Source organism: Apostichopus japonicus, chromosome 13 (genome assembly GCF_037975245.1).
Source record: "Apostichopus japonicus isolate 1M-3 chromosome 13, ASM3797524v1, whole genome shotgun sequence".
NCBI classification, from domain to species: Eukaryota; Metazoa; Echinodermata; class Holothuroidea; order Aspidochirotida; family Stichopodidae; genus Apostichopus; species Apostichopus japonicus.
In genome coordinates this window covers 8,776,719-8,804,109 of record NC_092573.1, presented here as the reverse complement: position 1 = coordinate 8,804,109, position 27,391 = coordinate 8,776,719, and the positions used below count along the sequence as shown (strand labels likewise).

The 27,391-nt window shown below is 36.9% G+C and overlaps 2 protein-coding genes across 7 annotated transcripts in view; both read right to left on the bottom strand.

The window, feature by feature from the left end:
- LOC139978641 (neuronal acetylcholine receptor subunit alpha-6-like) overlaps positions 1–13,820 on the bottom strand; it is a 166,957-nt gene extending 153,137 nt beyond the window's left edge. The window contains exon 1 of the mRNA XM_071989015.1: positions 13,645–13,820. Within this exon, the coding sequence (XP_071845116.1) occupies positions 13,645–13,744 (100 nt within the window). The 5' untranslated portion in view covers positions 13,745–13,820. The remainder of the gene's footprint in view (positions 1–13,644) is intronic.
- LOC139978644 (uncharacterized) lies at positions 253–11,931 on the bottom strand. Of its 6 annotated transcripts, none has more exons than XM_071989022.1 (6): positions 11,304–11,931; positions 8,639–8,674; positions 8,000–8,080; positions 6,132–6,209; positions 4,575–4,670; positions 253–4,066 (listed from the first exon to the last, which is right to left on the bottom strand). In XM_071989022.1, the coding sequence occupies exons 1-6, from the start codon at positions 11,407–11,409 to the stop codon at positions 4,005–4,007; spliced, it is 459 nt and encodes a 152-aa protein (XP_071845123.1). In that variant the 5' UTR covers positions 11,410–11,931; the 3' UTR covers positions 253–4,004. The 6 variants fall into 6 exon arrangements, with proteins under 6 accessions (XP_071845123.1, XP_071845124.1, XP_071845121.1 ...); XM_071989023.1 differs by having other exon boundaries at positions 8,000–8,077; positions 11,304–11,930; XM_071989020.1 differs by having other exon boundaries at positions 6,132–6,212; positions 11,304–11,929.
- Positions 13,821–27,391: the final 13,571 nt, after the last annotated feature.

Sequence of the window (27,391 nt, the reverse complement as noted above, 5' to 3'; positions counted from 1 at the left end):
AGTTCTAGTCTTAGCAGTCTGTAGTGTTCATGGCACACTTCTACCTCTCTTATCTATGTAGCTTTAACCTCAAACATAGCTTGCTCAGATTTTTCCACAGAGGAAAACCTAATTAGCTTGGTCTTTTACAAAGCCAGTATACTTCAGGCATACTGTGGTCACCACATGACATTAAATTAGGGTACGAGTTGCATTATACTGAGAGGCATTCTTTTGTTGGTGGGGGGGGGGGGTGGGGGTGTGGGCGGCTGTATTTATGAGTGTGAAGGTTTTTTTGCCACGGATTTTATTCAGTAAACTCTTGGCTCTATTGTTGAACCACTAGCGTGCATAGGGAGTAAAATGTTGGGGTTGTGTGAGTGGGGGTGGGGGGCAGACTTGTGACTATCTTGACGGATATGGCTTTAATCCATTTGGCTAGATGGAAGATCCATGTCTAGCATATTCAATGACATTGGTCAGCAATTCATCAATCATACATCCTTTCCCTCCCCCATCACAGCCTATGTTCCCTAAGCATATTTCAATGTTACCAGAAACACAATACATATGATCACAGTACTTCACAATCCAAGCCAGAAAGCATAAATACTAAGAAAGGAAACATTCAAGCACAAAGATATTTTTAATTTAATTTTAATAAAAACCTTATGGCACGTGAACAACAAAAATAAATGAAAATCAGCAGCTTTGAAATTAATGTAGATTAAAACTGATCATTGGGTGCAGAGTATACTATGCAATTGACACTATCTCCATAGTATGAACCATTCCAAAGGTCATCAATTACTCATACACACTCTTGAAAATACAAGTTAAATGCACATTTTGTGTTGTTTACAGGAGTACACTATACTAGTCAACATTTGGAATGAGAACATAATACAAAAGTACACCACAAGAGAAGTGTGGATCCCTTTCTGTTAACATTGCTGGTTATTAAATGAAGGAAACATAAGGCCTTGAAATCTTGAATAAAACATACATAGTAAAATAGATTTTAGCAGTAGTGTTGACAAGAGTCATAGTATAGCAAAGTATTCATATCTTATGTGAATTCTTTGTGAGTGCTCCGTGAGAAGTTTCAATGACCAATAAACTTACATAGTATTTTTGAAAAACAAAACACAATACAATAAGCTTGAAAATCTGCTGAACTGAAAAAAAAGTTTCTGTGATTACGTAATCGATTGTCAATTGTGGTATAATTCTTGAGTTACTTGCTGGAACTACACCTGCTTGCTTGCATCTTGTTGAGAGCTTTGTGTACAGGTTCTCACAAGCAATGTATCCTTGTCTGCATGTGTGTTGGTTTATACCAATGATTGACTTTAAGCAGATCAGTGAGTGATCTTTAGTAAGTATTAGCATGCTTTATCAGGATGAGATAAAAAAAGAATAGAATAGACAGGTGACCAGAAATGCTTTTAATATACAGCAAAAGAAAGGTACAACTACCTCAACATCTCTCAAATATTTTAAACAGTGAACTAACATTTAATAATCACATGAACAGATCTATAGAAGGAAAACTTGACCTATCTTGATGAAAAAAAGGAAAATTAGCCATGTCATGAACATGAGGCAACAGATACTGGGCTGTCAATACTGATTAAGCTGCAGTGAAAATGCACCATTACATACAGCTTTTAAACATGTTGACCTCTGCATTCACTTCTAAGAGGTTCCCTTTGCGAAACAAGGTACTGTTTATTTACATTTTCCCTGTATGCAAAATAGCAATTTATGCATCAAACTATTTGAGCAAAGAAGTACATTCGCATAAAAAATAGTAATGAAAATGTAATTGGTGTTCAACCTAGTATTTTAAGTTTGTCTATGTTATCAAACATACAGCCAACCATAACCTCCTTCTCATAACTTGGCTGTCAACTGAGAACCCTTTTTAAACAGGCAAATATTGTTTTTAGTATTAACTTCTATCATTGCGCATTCAAAGTGCTCATTTAGGCAGAAAACACCAAACAATGCTAATTTGGCAAATCACTGTCACAGGTGTTGCTATAACTTGTTCTCTTCCCGCTAATGCAGGTAAAGATTGTTGCAGATTGAAACACATGAGTTCATGATATTAAGTATCAGCAACACATTGGTAATGCTCACTGTACATAACTCTGAGAGTTTATTAAGTGATGTAACCTCTTGTACATTACTTTAATTTAAAATGGCACATATAAGATGTTTAACCACTCATTTAAACAAATATGTATTCAGTTACAAAAAATTGAATCCTTTGTTTTCATTTTGAAACCTCTGCTTGAAGTTTGTTGTCTACCGTGTGTCCTTATGTACTACACAGGTAAACAGAAAGAAAACACAATTCTAAACAAGATTTGGTAAACATAAAACTGGAACAAACTCTTAATTTGCAGCCTCTTCTCACTTCTGTCTTTGTTTTAACACACTTGAACAGCTGAACATTGATACCACTCAATATAAACTTGAACAGGTTAATATTCATATCACTCATAAAAAGTTAAAAACATACATGTAGAGGTATGCTTGATCTCTATGGAAAGTGCCTTACTATCAAAGAATATTCCTTCAATGGATCAGATTACCTTTATTATGCTACAACAATCAATAATCTTATATAGTACATGATTTGACTTAAAAAAAACCCAAATAATCAAGGACTTTATCCCTTTAATCTTTGAAGCCCCCTCAGCTTGTTATTCTTGTTTACAACTTTCTAAGTATCTTTTCTTTTACCATTACGTTGTGTTTCAATAATGCAAATAACATACCCATCAATTGTAAATACTTAAAGTTTAAATTAGAACACTTTCAGTAGCCTAGCTACCCAAGTTATGAGAAAATAGAGAAAATGAGATCAAGTTGGGACACAGAAGCTCTTCATTAGCAGGTTTCTCTTCCTTCTCTCTACTTTTTTATAACACTAGAACAGCTAAACATATGTGCCCACACTGCAGAGGCAGGGACCTTGCTAGAGAGGGGGTTTGGGAGTGTCTCAACCCCCCCCCCCCAATCTTGGTAAAATTGACATTGGAAAATTTGAGTGCGACAATCAGAATTTCTGACTGTCGCACTCCAATTTACCTAGGCCTATTCATATATTCTTGTGATTGTGAATGACCTAAATATTTTGGTTAAAATTGACCATTAATCAGTCATATTTACCACATTTTCCTTGCCACTTTGAGAAATTGTATCTCGCGATCCTTATACTCCACCGTACAAAACTTCGTATGATTCTGAATGCTCTAAATACAAATGCCTAATAGAACAACTGTACAAGGTTCGCCAGCTTCAATTCGGTTTATATATGTACTAATTTTGCTATTGGGTGGGTTGACCCTTCAAGTAAGTTCAGGATATATAGTCTCTATGGAATACAATAAAACACTCAAATGATAATCTACAGAAGCTTAAAAGTGCCATCAACATAAGAAAACCTTTGCCCCATAAGTTGGCATTTTTAGTAAACTGTTTAGATAACAAAATAAAATCTTATCAAAAATCAGGAAAATGTTGGATTGCTCAGTTGCTTTAACTGAGCAATTGAAAAATTTTCTTATCATATCTCGTCAATTGGACATTTTTCTGCAAATTGTTTCATTGACAACTTATCGTATCTTGTCAATTGGACATTTGCTGCAAAATGTTCAATTGCTCACTTCATTCCATCAGAGCAATTGAAATATGTTCTGCAAAATGTTTAATTGACAACTTATTGTATCTGGTCAACTCAACATCTTTCTGCAAAATGTTTAATTGTTCACTTCATTCCAAATACTCAGTTGGAATAAAGTGAACAATTGAAAAATTGTTCATGTGAGTAGCCCCCCCCCCCCCTAATCATCAGGCCTTAGCTACGTCCCTTGTCAGTGTTTATTATATCCATTACAGTCAACACAGTAAAATTAGAACACACTTAATCTATAACATCTTCATCTCTACTGATCTCGCCCTTTGCCTAAATCTATGTTTATCGGCTCGTTGAAAATTGTTGTTCTGACGGTCTACCAATCAAACATATGGTCTATTGCTCCTTCCTCCAGAAAATCTTCAATCTCATTGCGACCTAGTTGGGAAAAAAAAAATAACTCTACGAATTAGAAATGATTTTTTTTACTTATAAAATTTTATGAGGGTCAGGATCATGAAAGGTAACTCCAGTGGTACTTTTTGATAGGAACACAACCAGAATGAAAACACAGTTCCTTGCTGATGTTCACTGATTAGTTTCATAGGGATTTTTTCAAAAAGCTCTATGGAAACAAGAGCAAAATTTGTGTTTGCAAATAATGCTAAGACTTGTCCCTCATGCTTGATATCAGTTGTACAGCACATATCAGCAGGTTTCCAAATATCTGCCAATGTCAACATAACAAAGTTTGAAGAACCTCCAACATTTGGTAGCTGTACTTTTGCAATTGGAATATGTTTGAAGAAATTACACCTTACAGTTGCCTGATTTCCCAGTTTAAAGATATTAACATTAAGTGTTTTGATCTCATTAATATTCATGAGATAAAGCAAACATGTCTTATATAAATTAATCAGGCCTTAACTTAGGCATGCATACTTACTTGGGAGCTTCTTTTCTGCAAGTCCTTTGGTGTAACATTCAAAATTTTCCACCACACACTTTGAAGCACTTTCACTCCATTTAATGTATTTCCTACCTGAAACAAATGAGGAAAATAAAAAGTGAAATCCATGTTAATTGAGCTTGAACATGACTTCAAAAATTAGAAAGAACTATATATGAAATCATGTTTGATGATACAGTTATACACCATGGAAGGTACCTGACGCCTGACATACAACACTAGGTAAAGCAACCAGAGGAAGTGTTGTCTTGCGAATGCTCATTAATATTCAGCAGATTTGAAACTATTGCAGTCATAATGTCTGAACATATGTGTACAATAAACATCTAATACCCAATTTGTCTGGTGTTGGAAATGATTGCTGCAGCAGCTAGCTGTAGAGGCAATTGGGAAACTTGGGAATCCTCCACATGTACCTTATTCTGGTCAGGGTATGTGAAGTTGTATAACTTGTTAATAGGATTAAACCTTTTCTTCATTATATAAAGGTGCACCAGTAATAACAACCTTCCTTTCATCACATACGAATTGCTAAAAACAAGGTACTGGAAGAGTGTCTCCAGTCCTTAAATAAAACTTTACTCTGTCATTTCAAATCCAGAAAAAAGAGCCAACTAAATTTAGTCTGCTTTCTTACTAAGGTGCATCATGATGCTCAAGTAATATTTATACAAGCAAGGCCTAAAGTCTGTGTAGACAAAGCATAAAAACATCTTCTTTATTATGGGAGCACTTCTGCAAACATTTCCTTGGTTGAGTTGATTCCCACAAAGAATTGTACACTTTTCTTGATTTTACTTTTTTTTCAAATAAACTCCAGCTGTTTGCATGCCAAAGGAGCTCATCTAATGGTGTTTCTTTCAAAATAGCTGTCCTTCCTTGCTTTGACTCATTTGCCAGATTTCCACATGATTTGATTATTGCATTTACCCAAAATAAAAACTAAAAAACTAAAGCATAAACAATATTATTGTTTTAAACAGATTTCCATAGCACAATAAGAGCAATTGCCACCTTTAACTGCAACTGATTAATTCTTGCCCAAAAGTAAACTAATGGAGCATATATAACCAAGTGTGTCCTGTCTACTGAAATCAGTTTACCCTAGCTGCTTCCTGCCGATCCTTGTGAGTATGCAAGGAGGATCTGATCCCACGCACAAGGGCGATCAAGTTGTATTGTGAAGAAAGTAAATATTAATTCTTATTTGATCAGCATTTTTTTCACCATTCCAATACTGCAGTGATTGGTATATTCCTTTTGCCTGAATGCAGGCCAAATTGACATGCTCAGTGAAGAATACGACATAACAGCCGATGAAAAAACTTGAATCAAATTTGATAGTTACAAGGCAATCATGTTAACATGATGCAAACAAAAACCTCTCCCTAGTGAAAGTGTGACAAATTGAGCCTCCCATTATCCTAGTCCCTTTATTTTCATAAACGTGTTACTCTTAAAGAATTTGTAACATTTTGTAAACACACTTTTTGACATTCCGTCATAAAGATCTTAGCACACTGTCATACTTACATACAGGTGACTTGTTGGTCATGGATCGGGATTCTCCTCTTGCTCTTTTTCTTCTCTGTTGTAAATCAGCCCTCCGCACTGCTGGACACAGCAAGAAATTAAATGAAGACCGTTAAAACAATTGAGTTTGATGAGGATACACAAATCAATACAAATAAGATAATGACAGCATGTTGTTAGTTTAAGGGTGTCAAGACTCGCTCAAAAAGAAAGTCTAATGCCGGTAATCTGACCTAGTTTCGAATGAGGTGTAACAGAAGTGTTAGACATCACCATCGATCCCAGAAAATACACACACACAGCTTGCTACCATCGGTATTTAGACACTAGTGTACAGTCAGTTCATGCTGCGGTCAATACCCACAGCACAGTGTAAAAACCAATACAGCGATGGACATCTCAGGTCCAGCTAAAGATAACAAGGGATCGCATTCCATTACTGTACTGTCTGCATTTTGTAGTCACACGAACAAAAGGTCACTTACAAGCAACAGAAAGTTAACTTTTTCAGATGGCCGCACGCGGTTTGGGGCGAGTGTTCAATGCCTTTAAAATTTCTATGCTTCAAGACTAATTGATAATTCCAGTAGCTGCATAGTCATCTTGAAGCAAATGTCACAGATTTTTCATCTCTCCTAAAACATGCAACTACTTTATCATATTCAACCAAATGATAACAGACACCAGGAAATAACTAGAACTGATGGCACCAAATTATATCCATCCCTTGACTCAACTAGCAATTACATGTAAAATTACAGTACATTACTGTAGCTTATTAAATTTAGTTGCCCAATTGCTCTCATAATGATAATTCATATCAATTGAATGATCCATCCAACCAAATTTACAAAACACAAGCATTATGGGGTCACAAAGTCTGCAGGGTTATCTTCCTTCTGTTACTGTGTAAAGGTTGTTAACCATTGCATGTGTCAGGGAGATTAAGACAGCCAGTATAATTCATTTGGAATGCAATTACATTTGCCTGAGAAGAAAAGGAACTGGAATTAGGGAAAACATAGTTCTGACTTGTATGCCACATGCATATGAGAGTCCTTCTGTACAAGAAATAAATATTTGGGGTATATTTATTAGTTATTAAGTTACACTCTATATTCTTCAATTTGATTGCTGATTTATAGTTTTGTTAAGACTGCATGACAAAAGTCAAACAGCCAGTTGTTACTGTTAACTAATACCTCTTTTGATATCGAGTAGGTCAATGATGTAGCATAGGTATTTTATTATAGGGTCTGGTAAGTTTACTACAGTTCTGTAGTTCTTTGTTTCGAGGTAGGAAATGTATTTCATAAAGGATACAATGCAGATGTTTGAGTCTTGAGAGTAATGAACAGCTAAAGCAGATACAAAATACAAAAGTTTTAATACAATGTCAAGCTGATAACTGTTTCTCACATGGAACATTACTTATGTAGCGTTCAAAATCTACAGCATAGCTAGAGGAATACAAGCCTTACCAGTTATTACATTAATACATCTAGTTCTACCATGTTCTACTTCAGTATATTATAGGTCAGTGCAGGTAATTGTCTCAGTTAAGATTAATAACTTTTTTCTCTGTCCCTCTAATATCTATTTTTTTCCGACAAAATCAGTTATGTTATGTTTAAACTGACTTGATAACAAACTTCAATAACATCACTTTATTTATTAGGCAATGATCTAGCCTGCAAAATGTAAAGGAGCTGATTGACTTCCCTCATTTAAGTCTCACTTTATTCTCAATTTGCTGAAGATTAATCCAATAACATTTTATATTTTTCGACATCATTCTTGCCATTTATCCCTCTTCCCATAATTCTTGGTGCCCCTACATATCCAGTATAATAAACTGTCATACTTACATACAGGTGACTTGTTGGTCATGGATGGGGATTCTCCTCTTGCTCTTTTTTTTCTCTGTTGAACATCAGCCTCCTGTTCTGCTGGACACAGCAAGAAATTAACTAAAAACATTAATACATGAGTCACCATATAGTACTGACTGGCTGGGTGAAACTTCTATGAAATTTGAAGTATACAAAGAAACTAAGGCTTAGATAGGATATTCGAACTATCACCCCTCACCCCTCCGCCAGGACTACCAGTCCTCCACTCTATGGTGGTCAATGGTGCATCCAAACACTTATAATATTTTAGGTGGTTACAACTTGGCTGGGGTTGTTTTCCATGAGGAATACGTTTCAGTGAAGGTTGTCTACCATTGCATGCATGTGCCCAGAGGAAAACATGGAGGAATAATCGCAAAATCCACATGAAAAGTTGTGTGATTGCACTTCCTTACATACCTAGCTATTAAGGACACCAAATAGTATATCCACAAAACAAACACTTACGGCTGAGCCTCTAAAATTTCTTACATGAAGTTTTTCAATTGCGCCATTACTGGGTCCTTTTGTTTCCATCTGTCAATTGACAAAGCTTTTATCCAAAACACAATGAAATGGTTTCCTTTCTCTTACAAGTATAATTTGTTATCTTACCCATTGCCTCTTCTCGGTCTTCATTCGCAACCTGCCCTGTAAAATTTTAGAAAGAAGTATGTTCCATGATCTGTTTAATAAAGTTATCACCACCTTAATACCAAACTCTCACAAGGAGCTAAAATATTTGTCACTTTTTGTGTTGTAACTTCATTATCTCATTATTTTTGAACAAACCAATGGTCTGTAAACAGAGAAGTAGCCTAATTTCCATCCCTTGTGGTATAGAACTGTAAGCTGGTGGGCTAGTGCGCACTTAATGGGGTACCTTATGATAACCTTATGCCATTGGCTAGCAAGTACCAACTGGGGTGGGGGAATAAAAAAATGTTTAATGTCTGTGTATGTGTGGGGGTCAATTTTGACTTCACAATATAGCATATATGTGAAGTAGCCTACATAAGACAGAAAACTTTTATGTTGTCATAAGTTAGCTAAAGGGTCAAAGGTCAGGAGGCCACAGGTCAAATAAGCAAAATGTTGCTGAAATTGCACCACAAACACCTCATCAGTGAAACAGCTCTGACTCCTAATTTTTGGTCAACCGTACCCCTCCCGCATGTTAATAAGCACTTGTGTCCTAACTATCCTTGGTTTATAGTAACAGGCTTAGGCCCATCATTGACTTGGAACCTTGATTGAGGTGCCTCCATATTTATCAGAGTACCACCCCAGGAACAGTAGGCCAGCTTAGCTAACCCTGTTAAAGAAAGCAGAAATATGTACTCCTTAACCTTGAACCTTTACAGGTACATACCATTAAAAAGAATTTGTTTGATTTACAATGAAAGATGAATAAGCCTTGACTGTTTGTATAATCTATTAAAAGAAAAAAATGCAATTTAAAACTGGACAAACTGATGCCAAATTTGTCAATCATGAATATCTGTATAGGCCTAGCACATGGGCAATTTTGTGATGGAAAAGAGACATCTTGAGGTCAAAGTTCTCCCAATTCTACACATTATGTATGCAGTGAACAATATATTTGGATGAAATACTATTTGGTCTAACATGAAAAATGCTTGCAGATGGTTGTTGTGGATTATCTTTCATTAGGATCATTGATCTAATCCTTAAAACCCTCAATAACAAGCCCACTATGCTACTGGATTATTCTAATAATGTGCGGTGCCCCTCCTAACTTTGTGCGTACATTTGCCCACCTCTACGTGCACAGCATGGAAGTGGAATGTCAAGGCCAGGGTCGGAAATAAGCAGGGCGAAGGGCGATTCGCCCTTATGAAAATCGCCCTCGTTATATCAGGTGTCTGTGTAAAATTAATTGTGACATGCTTTTGTTTTAGCTAGGCATTGCAGTAGCATCGCGAATCGCGCAAACAGTTCTCACAATCCCGCATAAAATTTGAAGCAGTGCCGGAGGGTCACGCACAATCTCCGCATAGTTACTGCGGTTACGGCCTCCACTAAGCAATTTCAGTGCCAATAACCTAAAATCCCCACAAATCTCAGACCACATGATAGCCTAACTTCACAGGTGAAGTAGGTCAACATGGTAATCTTACCTATCCATCTGTTTACTCGCTCAAGTTGTGTTGAAAATCAAAATTAAAAATATTCATTAAAACTTGCAATCTTTAACCAAATATTAGCCTAACAGCCACACTAAGTCAATGGGAAATGTAGCCTAACCATCAGTTTGCAAAAACAAAACAAAAACTGCATAGCTTTGTTTACAACTTTAAATTTGCTGGAAATTGGCAGTTGTTTGGAAGGTATGTGATTTTATCCACACACAAAAACATACATGCCTTAGGAAAAGTCACCAGCGGAAGTAAACCTGTATTTTCTATTTCAGTTGATGGGATATTGGTTTTCGTCATATATTCGGTGGATTGACATTATTTGCTAAATGCTCGCAAATTTTTGCTATCAAACTTTTAATGAACTTGCTATACAGTAAATTGCAACACTAGTAATAGGGCAATTGTGCTGGCTTTATCCTGTTGAATGCTTACAACCATTTCCGTAAACAGCATATATTGAACTTTGGAAAAGAGCCCCCCTAAACCTTAAAAAAACCCTCCTAAATACATTATGGGGGCGTTTCAACTTTTCTATATCCCCCAAAGCCAAATATTAATTCCTACCCTGGTTAAGGCTAGCTGTTATAAATTAAATTTTTGGGCAGAATTGAAAATTGGCTTTGTATTTTAAGTTAATTGTGGGCAAAAAAATCACAATAGCTCTAGACAATAAGGCATTTTACTAATGTAGGCTAAGCATTGTCCAGCCTTGCCTGTCTTCAGCAATAGGCTACTGTTGGCTAAGGCTTAACTTAGGCCTAGGCCATATTTACTGTATCATTTGTATCAAAAAACGGTGCTATGTAAGCATCATTCATCACTATTTATGTTTTTGTAGAGTTTTTGGGACAAAGGTCATGTAATTAAAATGAAGTTTAGCCTATCTAGGGCAAAACTAACATTCCTGTAACTTAGGCTAGATCTTGTTAATGTTAGGCTTACACTGAGTGAGACAAGTGAGAGCTGAGCTATAATTTGCACAAATTGTGATTGGTAATCAGCCAGCTGCACAGGGAACTGAGGCCTACTTTATACTATTACTAATCCTAGGCTAGTCAATAGAGCATTTGGTAAAGGAATTAATATCTAGCAATTGCAAGAAAGTATTACGGTATTACCTAGGCTTCCAAAGTCAATCTCGACGGCTCTCATTTTGATAGTGCAACATGGATACCGCGCCGATTCGCGAACATAAGTTAAGTTTACCGCGGTTCTTGCTTGCATACAGTGTGAACACTTGCGGCCATACGGACAACACGTTTACCACACTGTACATACGTCCATATGAGCTCTACATTACACTTAGCGACATTGCGCGGTGATGACGTCACAAGGTGTGTATACCAAATGAAAATGCGTCAATATGAACATGGATATCAGTATATGTATCACCGAAAGGGATAGGGATCGAAATTGTGACTTTCAAGGTCACAGTTCCATTGGTCAGTTTTACCAGCATTAAAAGAGCATCGATAGTAAAACATATACCGATAGGACGATAAAATAAACGAGATATATCTTGATGGGTCCCTAATAGCTAAATTTTGCACAGGTCACATATACTACTACAAAAATTGCCAAGCTATAAATATCCATTCAGATGTATAATCGTCCAATCAAAATAAAGGGGTGTAGAGGGCAGCATCCACGATCAATGGGTACTAATAACCTGTACACCGAAGCCCTCATAACAGAATGAACATACCCTTAAACATTAGGGGAACACGAATATGTTCCCCTAACGTTACTGTCCCTCTATGGTAGCATTTTTTAATATGCAATGGGCACCTAATGTGCACTTTATATAAATATAGAGTATATATATATATATATATATATATATATATATATATACTAGCAATAATAGATCATTCTAGCCCTAATCTCTTGAACAAAATATCAGAAATCCTCGCAAGCTGCAGACACCAACCAAAACACCCCCAAAATAAAGTCAAAACTAAGATGAAAGAGGGATAGCTTTTAGTACACCTCCTGACGATTGCTAATAAGCATGAAACTCTGAGTAGAGGTTTGGTTGCAATATATATATATATATATATATATATATATATATATATATATATATATATATATATATATATATATATATATATATATATTTATATATATATATTAGTGGGAGAGAGGGAAAATGGAGTTGTCGGTGTAAGGGGTAAGCTGAGGCACACGCCCCTTCCGAAATCCTCGATCCGTCACTGGCTACCCTGTGTATATAATAGGGATCAGAGCTGTAATTATGAATGTTCCTCTTTCTCTTCCCGGTGTCTAGGCGTATTTCTTCTACTCCCTCCTTTCTCCTTTTCTCTCCTTCTTTTTCTTTCCCTTCCTTCCTCTCCTTCCTCCTCCCCCCCCCCCCTCTTTTCCCCTTTTTTCTTCTCTCTTTTCTTCTCTACTCTATTCTTACCCGGGGACGCGGGCCCCCAACACCCCTGGATACGCGACTGATATAGTTTTATGACGTGACTTCATGCCCGTTTGCTCACAGAAGTATGTGTGTTCTTTTTATTGGTTAGATCAACTTTGATTTCCATGGAAACAAGACAATTAAGCACATCTCTTCCGCGCACAGGGGCACTGCCAATTAAATAAAAGCTTCTATACGCTCATTTGAATGTATGCCTCCATTTCTGTGACATTTATTGAGGTGCTGCAGGGGACAATTGTACTCACAATATGATGACAAATGAATCCGAAAGTCCAGACAATGGGGATGGGTAAAAACATGTCAGTTTGTGTGAATTTGTAAACATAAAGTTGCAAAAAAAAAAAAAATTCCGGTGTTCACCCTATTGTGGACCGTTGTATTGTTCAAAAACGTTTTCATGTTATTTTGTATCGTTCTCATCTTCATGTCGAAAATGTAGACATTCAAGCTAAAGATCTTTATTGTTTTAAGGTTTTAGCATCGTACGTGTGACTGATAGAGCCTAGAAATTTATCAATATCAACCAACCAATACTGAAACAATGTCGCATAAATAACTGGCTTGTCCAGTTCATTTGACTGAAATCGTCATCTTGATCCGTCTCATTCATAAGCTTCAATATGCATGCAAAAGATAAATGCAATAGGCCAATACATAATGAATGAAAAACATAACTTTACAAGGAATAATCAATGATAAAAATTATCATGAATCGTGTTAAAGACATAAACATAGTTGCAGTTATACGTGTGTACAACATCGAAAAGAAATTTGTTAACATCATAAACACATGACTGCATTCTCCTATCAGTATTTGACAGTAAATATATTCTGAAGCTGGATTCAGAACGTACACTTTCAAAGATAATTGTACCATGTATATGAATATTAAATTATATGGCATCTAAATTAATGTAGTCTATAATAATACTTTCTTATATTAATCAACCAGTTGACCATACAATTTAGTGCAGGTTAGTATTATAAATGGATATTCATATAGGCCTACTTACCAGTAAGGCAACAAGATGGTAAAATAAATGCGATTCCAAGAAGAATGCATTTGGAGAAAAACATTACGTTTTTTGGGTCTGAGACGATAGTGACTTGCATCGTATTGATTCTACTGGAAGCAATAACTTCTCAAGTTTCTTTGTCATAATACACTTCTGTATCAATGCTTTGTGTATTAAACTGAGGAATATGGAAGCTCTTTGGACCGTTGATTGCACAATAGAAGGACCACAGATTCTACTAAACGAACTCAATTATATGGAGACGTTCTATTTGCGTAAAGAGGCGGCGGGGGTTAGGATTATGTTTCCACTATAGACTAGAGTTGTTACTCAAATAAATTTGGCATTTACAGTAGTCAAGGCAATAAAAGTGTTGTATCACGACTATGCAATAGTTATGACATGCTAGAATGGTATATATGTGGTATATAACTTATGTGTACTTTGTCCTTCGCGGCTTATATACCCATGCTGAAAAGCAAGTGAAATTCCGATTTATGAGTTGATATGAACCCTAACTCAGTTCATGTTGTTTGTCTACGAGAATTTATGAGTTGATATGAACTCTCAGTTCATTTTGTTTGTCTACGAGCTATTTACGATGAAAGAGTCGTGATCAAATATTGTTGCAAAATAAAAGGAAAACTTGGTTATGACTAAATGGCTGTCTTACAAATGTTCACATTTCAGCGTACTAAAAGCAGTGGTAGTTTCAGTTATCGACTTTGGTTAATTACTCTAGCTTTCTATGAACCATTTTTTATCGATAAATAACGCCAACCCCTACCCCGTTTTTAAGTTGTGTTCTTACCAACAGCATAACGCTGTGATCTCACAGAAAGATGTATGTTCTTTTTATGGTTAAAGGATTGGTTCAGGTGTTTGACATGTCTATTTTGTATGAAAGAGCACTAAAAGACAGCAAGAACAGTGAAGAAACTACCATGATAGCATGCTCTGTTAAGGAGATATGACACTGTGAAGATATCAAAATTTCTTTGAAACCGACTGGTGTAGAAAGACTTACTGTGAGGGTGTGACGTCACATCCTCACTTCCTTAACATTTGTGAATATATTTCTTTAAAAATTATTTACATTTTTTAACACATTTGAAAATAATATAGTCAAAAATTCTTCAGATGTTTAATCTCAAATACTTCCTTTGACAAATATGAGATCTCCTGACATATCTTTTGGTTGAAAGTCATAAAATCTCACAAAATATTTAGAGAAAAGAACAAAGACTTTTCAGGAATGTGAGGATGTGACATCACAGCTAGTCAGATTTTAGCAGTTTCTACACAATCTGATAAAACTTTACGCTTGAATATCTCTTTAACCGAAGAAGATATTTGAACATTTTTTCACCATTGTGTTTCTTTTATTGTCCTCTTTCAAATAACATAAACATGTATGACAACTGAACCAAACCTTTAAATCAACTCGAACTTTGACTTAGCATATTTACATGGTAGATTCCAATGGAAACAGGACAGTAAAGTTGAAGTTGAAGGTTAACAATCTTGATTGTTGCCAAGGCCGCGTGCACGACTATTCAACTTAACCTAGGTCATTGGTTACTTGTCACACGAAAACACCAAAGTGTGCTCAATTCAAACAAGCCCTTCCTGGGGCACATACACGTGTCCCCTGGGGGACTTCCCGGGTGCAGCCACGAAACGACGCACCCAGCTATATTTACAAGTTAACTCGCAAGTCCCCATGTATATACACGTATGTGAAGAGAGGCAATGAAGATAAAAGTTCCTTGCCCAATGAACACATTGTAATGATATGTTTAGGGCTCAAACACCGCTGTTCCGAGCACAGGAGCACTGCCACTCTAATTAAAGATATATATACGCTCATATGAATGCATGCTTCCGTTTCGTTTCTGTGACTTGGCTTGCTTAGGAAAATTATCTTGCGTTCCTTTTTACTCTACGAATATTGACTCACGTTTGGTATCCTGATCGCGCCTAATGTATAAAGGATATTGCAACCGTTTTCTCATTGCAGACTATTATGGAGGTCTTAGTTGGCAACAGTTGTCTTAAAAATGATGCTTCAGAGTTGCGATTAAAATTGGATTGGAGATTTAAGGGTACCCACCATATGATGACCAAGGAATCGGAAAGTATGTTGGGGAGGGGTGAAAACATTTCCATTGGTGTGAGTTTCTAAATGCAATAGGCCAGTACATGATGAATGAAAGACATAACCTTACAAGGAATAATCAATGGTTGTATTTTTATGAATAATGTTGAAGACATAAACATAGTTGCAGTGATACGCGTGTACAACATCGAAAAGAAATTTGTTAACGTCATTACCACATGAAATATGTTCTCTGCCTGAAGCTGGATTAAGAATTTCTAAACTATAGACCTTTGCGTCAATCTAGCTCCTTTGTATGTGGATTTCCTCAAAACTGAAGTTGAAATTTAAGGTGCTTTATGCCAGGGCCTTGTGCTTTGTTGACTTTCAGAACGAAAACTGAGAGGTCAAACTAAAAAGTGATTGATGCGATAACTTTGAACTAAAATGTGACCTTGACAATGATGATCGACATGTCAAGTACTATCAAAGTACGTGGTTACCATGGTAACTGAGGTCAATGGATAAGAGGTCAAATGTTATATGTACATTTTACCGCAATTTTCTGTGAAATCCTTCCAAAACGGCTCTGCTGACATTCTCAAACTTTGGTAGAAATGCGCTGCTATGGAATCTTGTGACTCGCGAACAGTTAGACTGAAAGCTGAAAGGTCAGGGGTCAAAGTCAAATTAAGTGAAAGTGACAATTTGCTATATCTTCATGGGAAACCTTCAATAGTCTTGCATAATGAGTACGTCATTATGTGTACTATAAATACATATGTGGTTACCACGGTATACCTGACCTGAAAGTCAACTGTTTAATTTTAGCACTAATATGTGTGAAATTCTCCGTAACTACTCAACTAAATTTCTTCAGATTTAGATGGAAAGTGTTCCGTGATAGGGACGTATGCCTTGTTTTCACAGAAGTAATACAATAATTAATATTGCATTTGATATGCGATATATTCATAATTCTTGTATATGAAATAAACAGGTACAGAGGCACGAAATCCTACATTCACTTAGTGTACATAAAAGAGACTGACCACCCTGTTGACTTTCACCTGCTACTTGTCCCCATTGAACACCAAAGCTAGGCTGCTCACATTTTGATGCATGATGTTCAGAGAGATATGTCCACGTTCCTGATAATTGGCTGATTATTAAGTATGTGCTGCTACAGTAGTAAATTTACATAATGTTCATTAATCGGTTTAAAATATCGAATGATTATAACTTCGGAGCAAAGAACACACCAATTCGGTGAGCCTTTTTCGGCACAGATCAAAAACGCCAAAAAGCTTACCAAATATGTTCTGAAAGATATGTACATGCTGTCAGTGTAAAACTGGTGAGTAAATTATGGTTTGGGTTTTCGTGTACACGGCAACAACATATATGTTTACTGTATTGCCCAAGCAGACACCACTAGATGTGGGATCCATCTGCCTTACGGTTTTGAAGGAGTTCGCGACACATTTTCTCACAAACATTTGGCCAAGATGAAGTGGAATAAAGTTACGGTGCAGAGATCGGTGAATAAACTGCTCTTGATCTCAATAATATTTTTGTGGATTAATTGAACATATATTGCACTAATGCAAGTTAACATTGGAAACATTTTGAGAACTATTTGAAACAATGTTTTAAAATGCTTTGTTCAATACCCTGGTGAGGGATGTAGCATGAGTAAAAGAAATAATGAGTATTTCTTCCCCTTACATAAAACACAAGGATGTTAATATTCCCATAATTGGAATTTCGTTCCTGTTAGTTAATATAACAATGAAACAATGATATCATGCAGATTATATCTTAAGAATGTTACAGTCATATAAACTGTAGCGAGAGTAACCATGTAATGTGAGTAACCATGACATTATGATGCCAATAGGAACCCAAAGCCATCAAACATGTAATGTGCGTAACCATGGAATTACACAAATCCAAACGAACAAAGGGTGAGGTTGGCCAAACTTGCGTCATGGGTACATCGGCGAAAAACACATCATAACATAAGCGAATGCCGCACTTCATTTCATATTAACCAAACTGAGAAAAGTATGAAGAAGTTACATGCATAAACGAAGACCTGTTTCATACGTTAGTGCGTATGCCCACTACTAATGTCATTAAAGTAGGTTGATTTTATACTCTTAAATTGTAATTAAACCGACCTTCAAATGATGGCCTCGTTTAATACTTAAAAAGATATTTTATATAAAGGGATTTCTCGATACTGACTGGCCGACTGTCTTGAAGTGGGACTTTAACAATATCAAATAACCTAAGACACAAAATGCAAGAATATTCCAAACAGATGAAATTCTTAAATTAAACCATTCCTTCCTTAAATGGGATATGATATACGTTGAGCAGTTGGTTCATGCAGTGGTATTTTTTACTGTTTATCAAGCACATCGCTAACGCTATTTGCATATTGCTAATTAGCCAATTTCGAGTCGACCAAAAGTCAAAATGGGAATATTCCATGCAAACTCTGCCTTCATGAGCGCCACCAAACGTATGATTGTGGCAAAAAGGAGATGTCAACACCTCCCAGGCATGCATTACAATTTTGGGATATATCCAGGGTAGATATTATTGGTTTTAATAAGCTTAAAATGAAATATATTCCATAGTAGCTTATTAAACTTAATCTAACTTCAAGAAGCTATTTTTTTTAAATGAAACAAAATATGCGCAAACGAAGTATTATGAAGTATAGGTGACCTTTCTGTATGCAAAAGAATTCCAAATAAGTATGACATTTGCTTCATAATTAAATAAAAATGTACAAATGAAACTATAGTTGTCTTCAAAGTTCGACGTTAAGTGACGTCGGTTATCGTTCACTTTATGTAGCTTAAAAGCTGCAAATAGAAAGTAATATGAAGTTAACCTGTTAAAGTAAGAGTAGTAGTACCAAGTACCACACGCCGCGCTCGGGAGTCACACGTCTGTAAAGCATAGCAAGTACTTGAGAACGTTTTTGTTTTATTATTATTTATTTATTTTGGCAAGGGGGTTTAAGTCGCATTTTATCTAATAGACTGGCAACAATATATGTTAATGGTTTGTCCCCCTCCCTTAACTGCCAGTAACATGTGGGGTGCCACAGGGGTCAATTCTGGGTCCGTTGCTCTTTGTTTTACTTATATATGACATGGGTCAAAGTATTAAGCTTGCTAGGCGAACATGTATGCAAATGATACAACATTTCATATGAAGGGAAAGTCTGTAAATGATTTAAATACCAAACTTGATGAAGATATGGCTAATGTTTGCAAATGGTGCAAGAAAAATAAATTGGTTTTAAATAATAATAATAATAATAATAAATACTACTTATAAAGCGCCTCCCAAAAATCTCGAAGCGCTGTACAGTGAAAAGAAAGTCAAAAACAGATAAACCAGGCTAGAAACCAAAAGATGCAAACTCAAAAAGATACGAAATACAATATACAGAAAAACAGCTAAGAGGATAAGACTATAGTAACCTACAAAAATAAATCAGGCTAAAAAGCAAACTAGTAACCATATAAAAAGAAGGAAATACTGTGACAGTTAAAAACAGCTAAAAAGGTAAGTTTTCAAATCTTTCTTAAAACGGTTAAGATGAGGTGCTTCATGAAGGTCCCAAGGCAAATTGTTCCAGACTTCGGGAGCTGCAGCGCTGAAACATCTGTCTCCGTAGAATCTAGTGTTGCACCTGCGAGGACGACAAAGGAGGGTTTCGGACGACGAGCGGAGACGACGTTGTGGTGAGTAGGAAGCGACGAGGTCCGTCAGATAACTAGGGGCCATACCGTGAATAGCTTTGAAGGCAAGAAGGGCAACTTTGTAACGAATGCGAAGATGGAGGGGCAGCCAGTGCAGATCACAGAGGATTGGAGTAATATGGTCGTGTTTCTTGGAACGTGTGACAAGACGGGCGGCCGAGTTCTGAATGAGCTGAAGTTTGGAAAGTTCAGTGGATGGAATGCCGTACAGGAGGCTGTTGCAGTAGTCCAAGCGGGACGTAATGAATGCATGGACGAGTCGTTCGGTAGATTTGTGGTCAAGGTATTTAGCGAGTTGTCCGATCTTGTATAATGCGAATGAAGCTGCGGAGGCGGTGTTCTTTACATGATGTTTCATGTTGAGGTTACAATCAACGATGAGTCCGAGGCTCTTAGCTTTCAATACAGTGTCAACGAATGAATCATCAACTGCAATTTTAGGTGATGTTGGGCACTTCAGGAATTTCGAAGAGATATGCAGGACCTCTGTTTTAGAGTCATTGAACATTAATTTGTTCTGTATGCTCCAGGACTTAATGTCACGTATGCAGGACTCCAGACGAGATATCGAAATTTCACGGTTACCAGGACTTAAGGTAAGATACAGTTGGGTATCGTCGGCGTAGGACATATAATCTATACCATGAGCGGAGACGATGTCCCCAAGTGGAGCAACATACATGGCGAAAATGGATGGTCCCAGTACGGAGCCTTGTGGCACGCCGTCATTGAGGTTACGCGGGATCGAGCGTGCTCCTCTTATATTTACAGAAAAACTGCGGCCCCTCAAATAGGATTCGAACCACTTCCGAGCTGTGGCAAGAATACCGTAGCAGTTCTGAAGACGTTCAAGTATGATGTCGTGATCGATTGTATCGAAGGCCGCAGAGAAATCCAATAAAACCAGCACAGCTTCTTGACAATGATCGACAGCTTCCAAGAGATCGTTCTGTATACGAAGCATAGCTGTCTCAGTGCTGTGGTGCTTACGGTACGCGGATTGTTTCGGAGCATGCAAACCCTCCCGTTGGAGGTAATCATTGATTTGGGCAGCGGCTGCTCGCTCTATAGTCTTAAAGATGAACTTCAGGTTCGAAATCGGACGGTAATTCTGTTGGTTGTTTTTATTCAAGTTTGTCTTCCTCAGAATGGGAACAACTTGAGCAGATTTCAAAGATTCCGGAATAACTCCAGTTGAAAGTGAGTAATTGACGATGCTCGTAATGTGTGGAAGCAGAAGATCCAAACATGACTTTAGAACGTCCATAGGAATTGGGTCCAGAGAACAGGACGAAGAAGGCGATTTCATTATGAGCTTCCGAACTCTCTCATCGTCCACATGATCAAATGAAGTAAACGTGCTTTCACAATGAGCAGACACATTCACAGAAATATCCGGTGGCGTAAGGTTGTCAAGTTTGTCACGGAGATTGCGGACTTTGTCATTAAAGAACGCAGCAAATTCCTCAGCAAGTGATGCGTCCGAGACATGATCAGGTAAGGTATGAGAGCTAGATGGTTTGCACATGCGATCAATAAGCTGAAATAATTGCCGGTCACTGCAATTTTCGATTTGATCCCGATGATAATTTTGTTTGGCTCCGTCGAGCAAATTACGATAAAGCTCACATTTCTCGAAGTACAACTGTCTGTCGATCATTGAGCCAGATTTCATCATTCTTCTTTCCAGCCTCCTTATTTGCTGTTTAGCCTGTTGTAGCTCATCGCTATACCACGGTGCGTGCGGACGGAGGGTTATTGTGCGGTGCTTCAGAGGGGCATGTTCATCCAGAAGGTGACGAAGACCGGTATCGTAACGTTCCGCAAGATCAGAAATTGGCCCGGATGAAAGAGGCAGATCAGCAATGTCCCTCTTGAACTCAGAAATATCAATTGCTTTCAAATTACGTGAGTCCGTCTCGACCTTAACAGCAGACGGTCGAGTGATATTAAGAACGCATTTGACTGGAGAGTGATCAGAGGGCATTCCAGTGAGAACAGAGACCTGGGAGACAAGTGGTGTTGTTTTCCGTGAGATGATGAGGTCCAGCGTATGAACGTGACGGTGAGTACCGTTCGGTTCATCAACGTGTTGTTGGAATCCAGCTGAATCAAGCAACTCCAAGAAGAAGGCAGCATCCTGGTTTAAGGGATCATCCACATGGAATTTAAAGTCACCAGTTATGACGATATAGCCGGGGTGTGTCGCGAGGGTCTCAAGTAGAGATGAAAATTCCTCGAAGAATAATTTACATGTCAGCTTGTTCTTTCGAGATGGTGGCGGGCGGTAAATAGTGAGAATTCTCACTGCAGATGTCCGGCTGGTGAAATTGCTGTCCATGTATTCGAATGAGCAGTAGTTATCAATTGTGTTAGCATTGACTTTGAATCTTTTATGAGATAAAAGACACACACCACCACCTTTCCTGTGCTGACGAGGACGATGTTGGATATTAAAATGAGGCAAGGCGTTTTGTAAGTCCGCTATGGTACGATCATCCCGTTGATCACCGTTCAGCCAGGATTCCGTTATCGTGAGAATATCAAACTTTTCCTCAATAATGAGATCAGTGATGGAGGATATCTTGGACTTCATCGAACCGGCGTTCCGTGTGGCAAGCGACGCCTTTGGGCCAGTTTTGTTTACATCGCGTAGCGTTGGAGATAGTAAAATCCGAAGAGAAGTAAGATTATAAAAAGACACACCACGAACAGAATGTCTCCGCATTGGGTCCCTTTGAGATAAAACTGTATGAATAGGGGATTTTCTGCCTTGCAGACCACCACGACATCCCCTCTTTGTCTTCCGAGCAATGTTTAATTCTTTCAGGCGGTCCCAATCGGTTGGTGTGAATGGCGTCGATCAATCGGATTAGCCGAGCTATTCCTTAGATTCAATAGCACGTCTCTGGTGTAAGTCAGCCTTGCCATCATGACAAGTATCATGAACACAGCACATGCGCAGTGCACTAAACAACGTGTGTTAAAGGCATGCATGTAGGCTGTATGAGAATGCACAGTATGGGCTAAGTGATAGGCTCCGTTAACTATGTCCAATAAAAATGATAACACGATGAAATCGAATTAAAACAAATCTACCAACCTAAAATGACTGACGGCTCTCAAAAAGTACACGAACAGTACTTACAATAAGATGTTAATAGTCCGAAACGGAGTGAAAGTCCAAAAGTGTGGAAAAACGAAAGGTATGAAACACTGAAATTGCTAGCGATATGCAGCCACGAGGGCGCACTTAACGTTTTAAATAGAAAATAAATAGAAATAAAACTAAAACCATGTTAATTGGTTCAAGACAAAGGCTGAAATCCATTCAAAATGATTTCATTAATTATTGCCGTCAAAGATTCTTTTATTGAGAGTGTACGCTGTGAAAAGATTTGGTCGTACAAATCGAAATATGAATTTTCTTGGAATGAACAAGTCGATTCTGTTTGCAAGCTCGTTTCCAGTAGATTGACCTTACTGCGACGTAAACTTGTATTCTATATTATAATGGGTATATCTGACCTATGGAGTATTGTAGTTCAATATGGGGTATGACTAATACCGTAATTGTTCTCAGAGACTTAGTCGTCTACCGAAAGCCGCAGCAAGATTTATTCTCAATGCAACATTTGATTATATATAGATCTAAAGAACTTTTCAACTGTGAACAGGTCCTCCACTCGAGAAACGTTTAAAATGGTATTTAAATGATCTGGCTTCACAATACCTTGTGGACATGTTCCGTCACACGAATAATGTGCATAACCACTTCCGATAAGGTCCACCACACGAAATAATTTATTCTGAGAGGGTGGAAATACCCAGTGTCATCAGAAAACATTTTTATATGTTGATGCTAAGGAGTGAAACGAGTACTCAAGGTAGTGTAAAAATGCCAACTCCATGAATACCTTGAAACGTTTTATCCAGGACTTTAACTAATTACTGATGCTCTCAATTTTATTTCATTGATTGTTCCATGTTGTGTTTTAAGCCATTGTCTCTTTCGTATGTATTTTCCAGCTGTGATGTAAAAACGTGAATATTTGATAGGTCCTCGAAAATGCTTAATAAACAATACGGCAGTTGGTGTTATAATTAGGCTTTGTTTCAAATGAAGTGAAGACATGATGACGCCTGTTGATGTTATTCTCTGTTGAGCAATGACGGACTGGGCTCAGTGTACAGAACGCCATTTATATAGAACTGACTAATTTCAGATCTCTGACATTTGCAACTAGAGTTTCTTCCACGTTGAATCACACTAACTGTAACAATACTAGCGATTAACAGCAGAAAACAGCATAAAAATAATTAGTAAGTAAATTAATTAATCAACACACATGCAGATATATTTATTTCCTTTACGTAGTCCTTACATTGATTGGTTACATATGGATCAATTTATTGTACTTCTAAAAGAGAATACCAGGGAATCAACGGTAAATTTCTTTTTATGTATGTATTGTATGTATTTTAGATCATTTTAGATTAGTAAGCAGGTACTCGCGAAGAAGCCTCATTGGCTTATCAAAGCCGCAAGCTGACGGAAGTCAGTCTCTTAGATTCATATTTAAGGTCCATGGTTATGAATTGTATGTATGTATGTATGTATATGTGATCTTCCCGCAAGCAGGAACTCGCGAAAGAAGCCATGGAGGCTTGTAGACTCGCAAGCTGACCGAAGCCAATCTCTCGGCACACATCCATTTAACGTCCATGTCAGGAAGTTGTTATTGAACAACACCCTTGCCAGACGACACACATTGCTGTCGGCGGGGAATCGAACCGGGGATCTCATGACTGGGAGACGCCGGCGTTAACCACTAGGCTATACACTCCGCCTTGTCATTGTCAATTGTCATTGTCAATTGTCAATTGTCAATTGTCAACAACTCTGTAACTAAACGACATACATTAATCTTGAAGTGACTCGAACTCGGGACCATATGATTGAAAGACACCGGCGTTAACCACCGAGCTAACACTCCATTTTTATGGTTTGATATATAGTCAAAGTTTCTACAAGAAGTCGCGATTTTAACTGCTATGTTAAAGTTCCACTGAATGACTGAACACTTCACTTAGTACCGTACAGTTCCTTGTTAAAAGCCTCCCAGCCTTATTTAATACTACTCTAGTTCTAAATTCAAGAAAAGTTGATATTAAATAGTCGAACGTGTAAGATTCAATGTTCCAGTTTCAAGGAATAAGTCGAAATTAGGGTATCATAATATAGGAGGATATAGTTAAAAATTTGAGAAAAACACCAAACGTTTAAGATGCGAAGCCACAAGCTTGAGATAAAAAGTCGAAATTTCGAGGAAAGAGTCAACACTTACATGTAGTTGCCGCCTTTTCCTAAAAATAGTCAAAAGTTGAGAATATTGAAAACTATTTTGAAAACTATTTATTTTATTTCCACTTCACCACAACATAAACAAAGTGAACATATAACATTTGAATATACAATACCAATACATTCCAAAGGAATCAAACAATTGATATATACAATGATGTAATGTGGGGGAGACCTGGCAGAAGCAGAGCTTATCGAGGCTTTGTTGGAAGCAAGCATTCCACTTGAACATAAAAATACCCAACTGAAAATGATAAATGTCAAAAAATTTCAGTAACTTAAGCTCTCTAAATAAATGGGAGGTATGATCACGATAAGATGCATTACAAATTATTCTAACAGCTCCTTTTTTTGTAGGAGAAAAAGGGAATTTACTATATTGGGAGAAGAGTTTGCCCAGGAAATAGCACAATAATGAAGATGAGGAGTTATTAAGGTTTCATAAATAGAGAATAGAATATTATTTGGAATAAATGATTTAATTTTATACATAAATGATTTAATTTTATACATGATACTTACAATTCTAGCAACATAAGTTTGTACTTTATGAATATGTGGCGTCCAATTCATATGATTATCAATTATTACACCAAGGAATTTAGTAGTGCTAACATTACAAATCTGCTGATTATCAATCTTTATATTTATATCACAGACCGCTTTTTGGTAAGGACGAAAAATCATAAAGTTTGTTTTATCAATGTTTAAAGATACCAAACAGAAAGTTTTTTAGTTCCTGATTGACAATCGCTGAGCCAAGTTGTAAATGTTTGTGATTGAAAAAAATATGTGTCATCGGCAAATAATATGAAAGAAAGAATTGTTGAAGTTGCCTGAATATCATTAATATAGATGAGAAAAAGTAGAGGACCAAGAACAGACCCTTGGGGAACTCCACATGTAATTGAATTCATGGTAGAAGAGTTAGACTAAAAGTTACAAACTGTTGTTTTTCTATTTCTCAGTTAGCTAGAAAACCAACTTAAAGCAGTCCCTCTAATACCAAGATGAAAAAGTTTTCTTAAGAGGATGTCATGATTTACGGTATCAAATGCCTTTGACATGTCCAAAAATAAATCCAATCCCAAAGTGTTTATTGTTAAAGGTATTTGCGACTTTGTCGATCAAATCAATAACCGCCAGATATGTTGCATGATTTGGAAGAAACCCATATTGATTATTACTAAGTATATTATATTTGGGAAGATAAGAATAAACTCGATTAAAAACTATCTTTTTAAGGATCTTGGAAAGAAAGGGTTTAAGAGAAATAGGTCTATAATTTTTCTAATCTGTAACATCACCTTAGTGGAAGGACTTCAGCTATTTTTAAATTTTGAGGTACTACTCCTGAACTGAGCGAAAGGTTGAAGATATGGAAAGGAGTTCACCAACCTCGTCCGTACACTTTTTTTATAATACTACTACCTTAATATTATCAAAACCGGCTGCCTTATTATTTTCCTGATGATTTACAATTTTGATGATCTCAGCTATGCTTGTAGGAAAAAGAAGGAAAAAAATTCAAAAGATCCCTTTAAAAAAAATTCAATATGTATACCTGTATCATTAATCTTAGTTGCTAAGTTATTACCCATGTTGACAACTAAAGTGTAAAATGTGTTAGCAAGTTTAAGACAAGTTTAATACTAAAATTAGGTGGTCGATATACAACCACTACATTTACTGACTTTGTTTTAGAGATGCGTAATTTAATAAACATGTATTCAAAACAAGTAATATTAAAATTGTCATTTACAGAGCTGCTGATGTCATCATAAACAGAAAAGGTAAATAATTCATTGACATACATAGCCACTCCTCCACCGGTTGAATAATTTCGGTCCCGGTGAATAAAAGTATACCCAGGTATATCAAATAGCTCAACGGGACTAGTGGCATGCAGCCATGTTTCAGAAATAGCAATAATGGAAAAGTTGTGTTTGCATGAAAAAAGAAGTTGGAACAAAACTTCATAATTTTTACTTTGACTCCTAATATTTACATGGAGAAAGTTCAAATGTTCACTTGGTTTACCTACTGAAAAATAGTCAGCAATTTTATCATTATCTATATATTTACTAGATAAACCCCTTGCAGCACCCAAATCAGAAGCAGGGTCAACGTTATTTGAGTTGAGAAGGTCAGTTAATGAAATATATGTGTGATTAGTACCAAACATTAAACAAGAAGAACAAATACTTACAACAAAAAAAGCAAAGGGAATAAAAACGGTAACGACACTAATAAATCCAGTAAGTCCAGAGCAAAAAAAAACACTATGCAAAATGACTACAAACATACAGTAACTGAGAGATAAACAATACAAGCGATGAGTCACGATTCCATATAACAGTATAACAAAAGGATTACATTCCAGTACGTGTTACGCAACCGTTTCGAGTACCGTTTATAACTGAAACAATTCCAGCGACGAGTCACCTTTCCATAAAAAGGTATAATCAAAGGACTACATTCCAGTGTGTTACG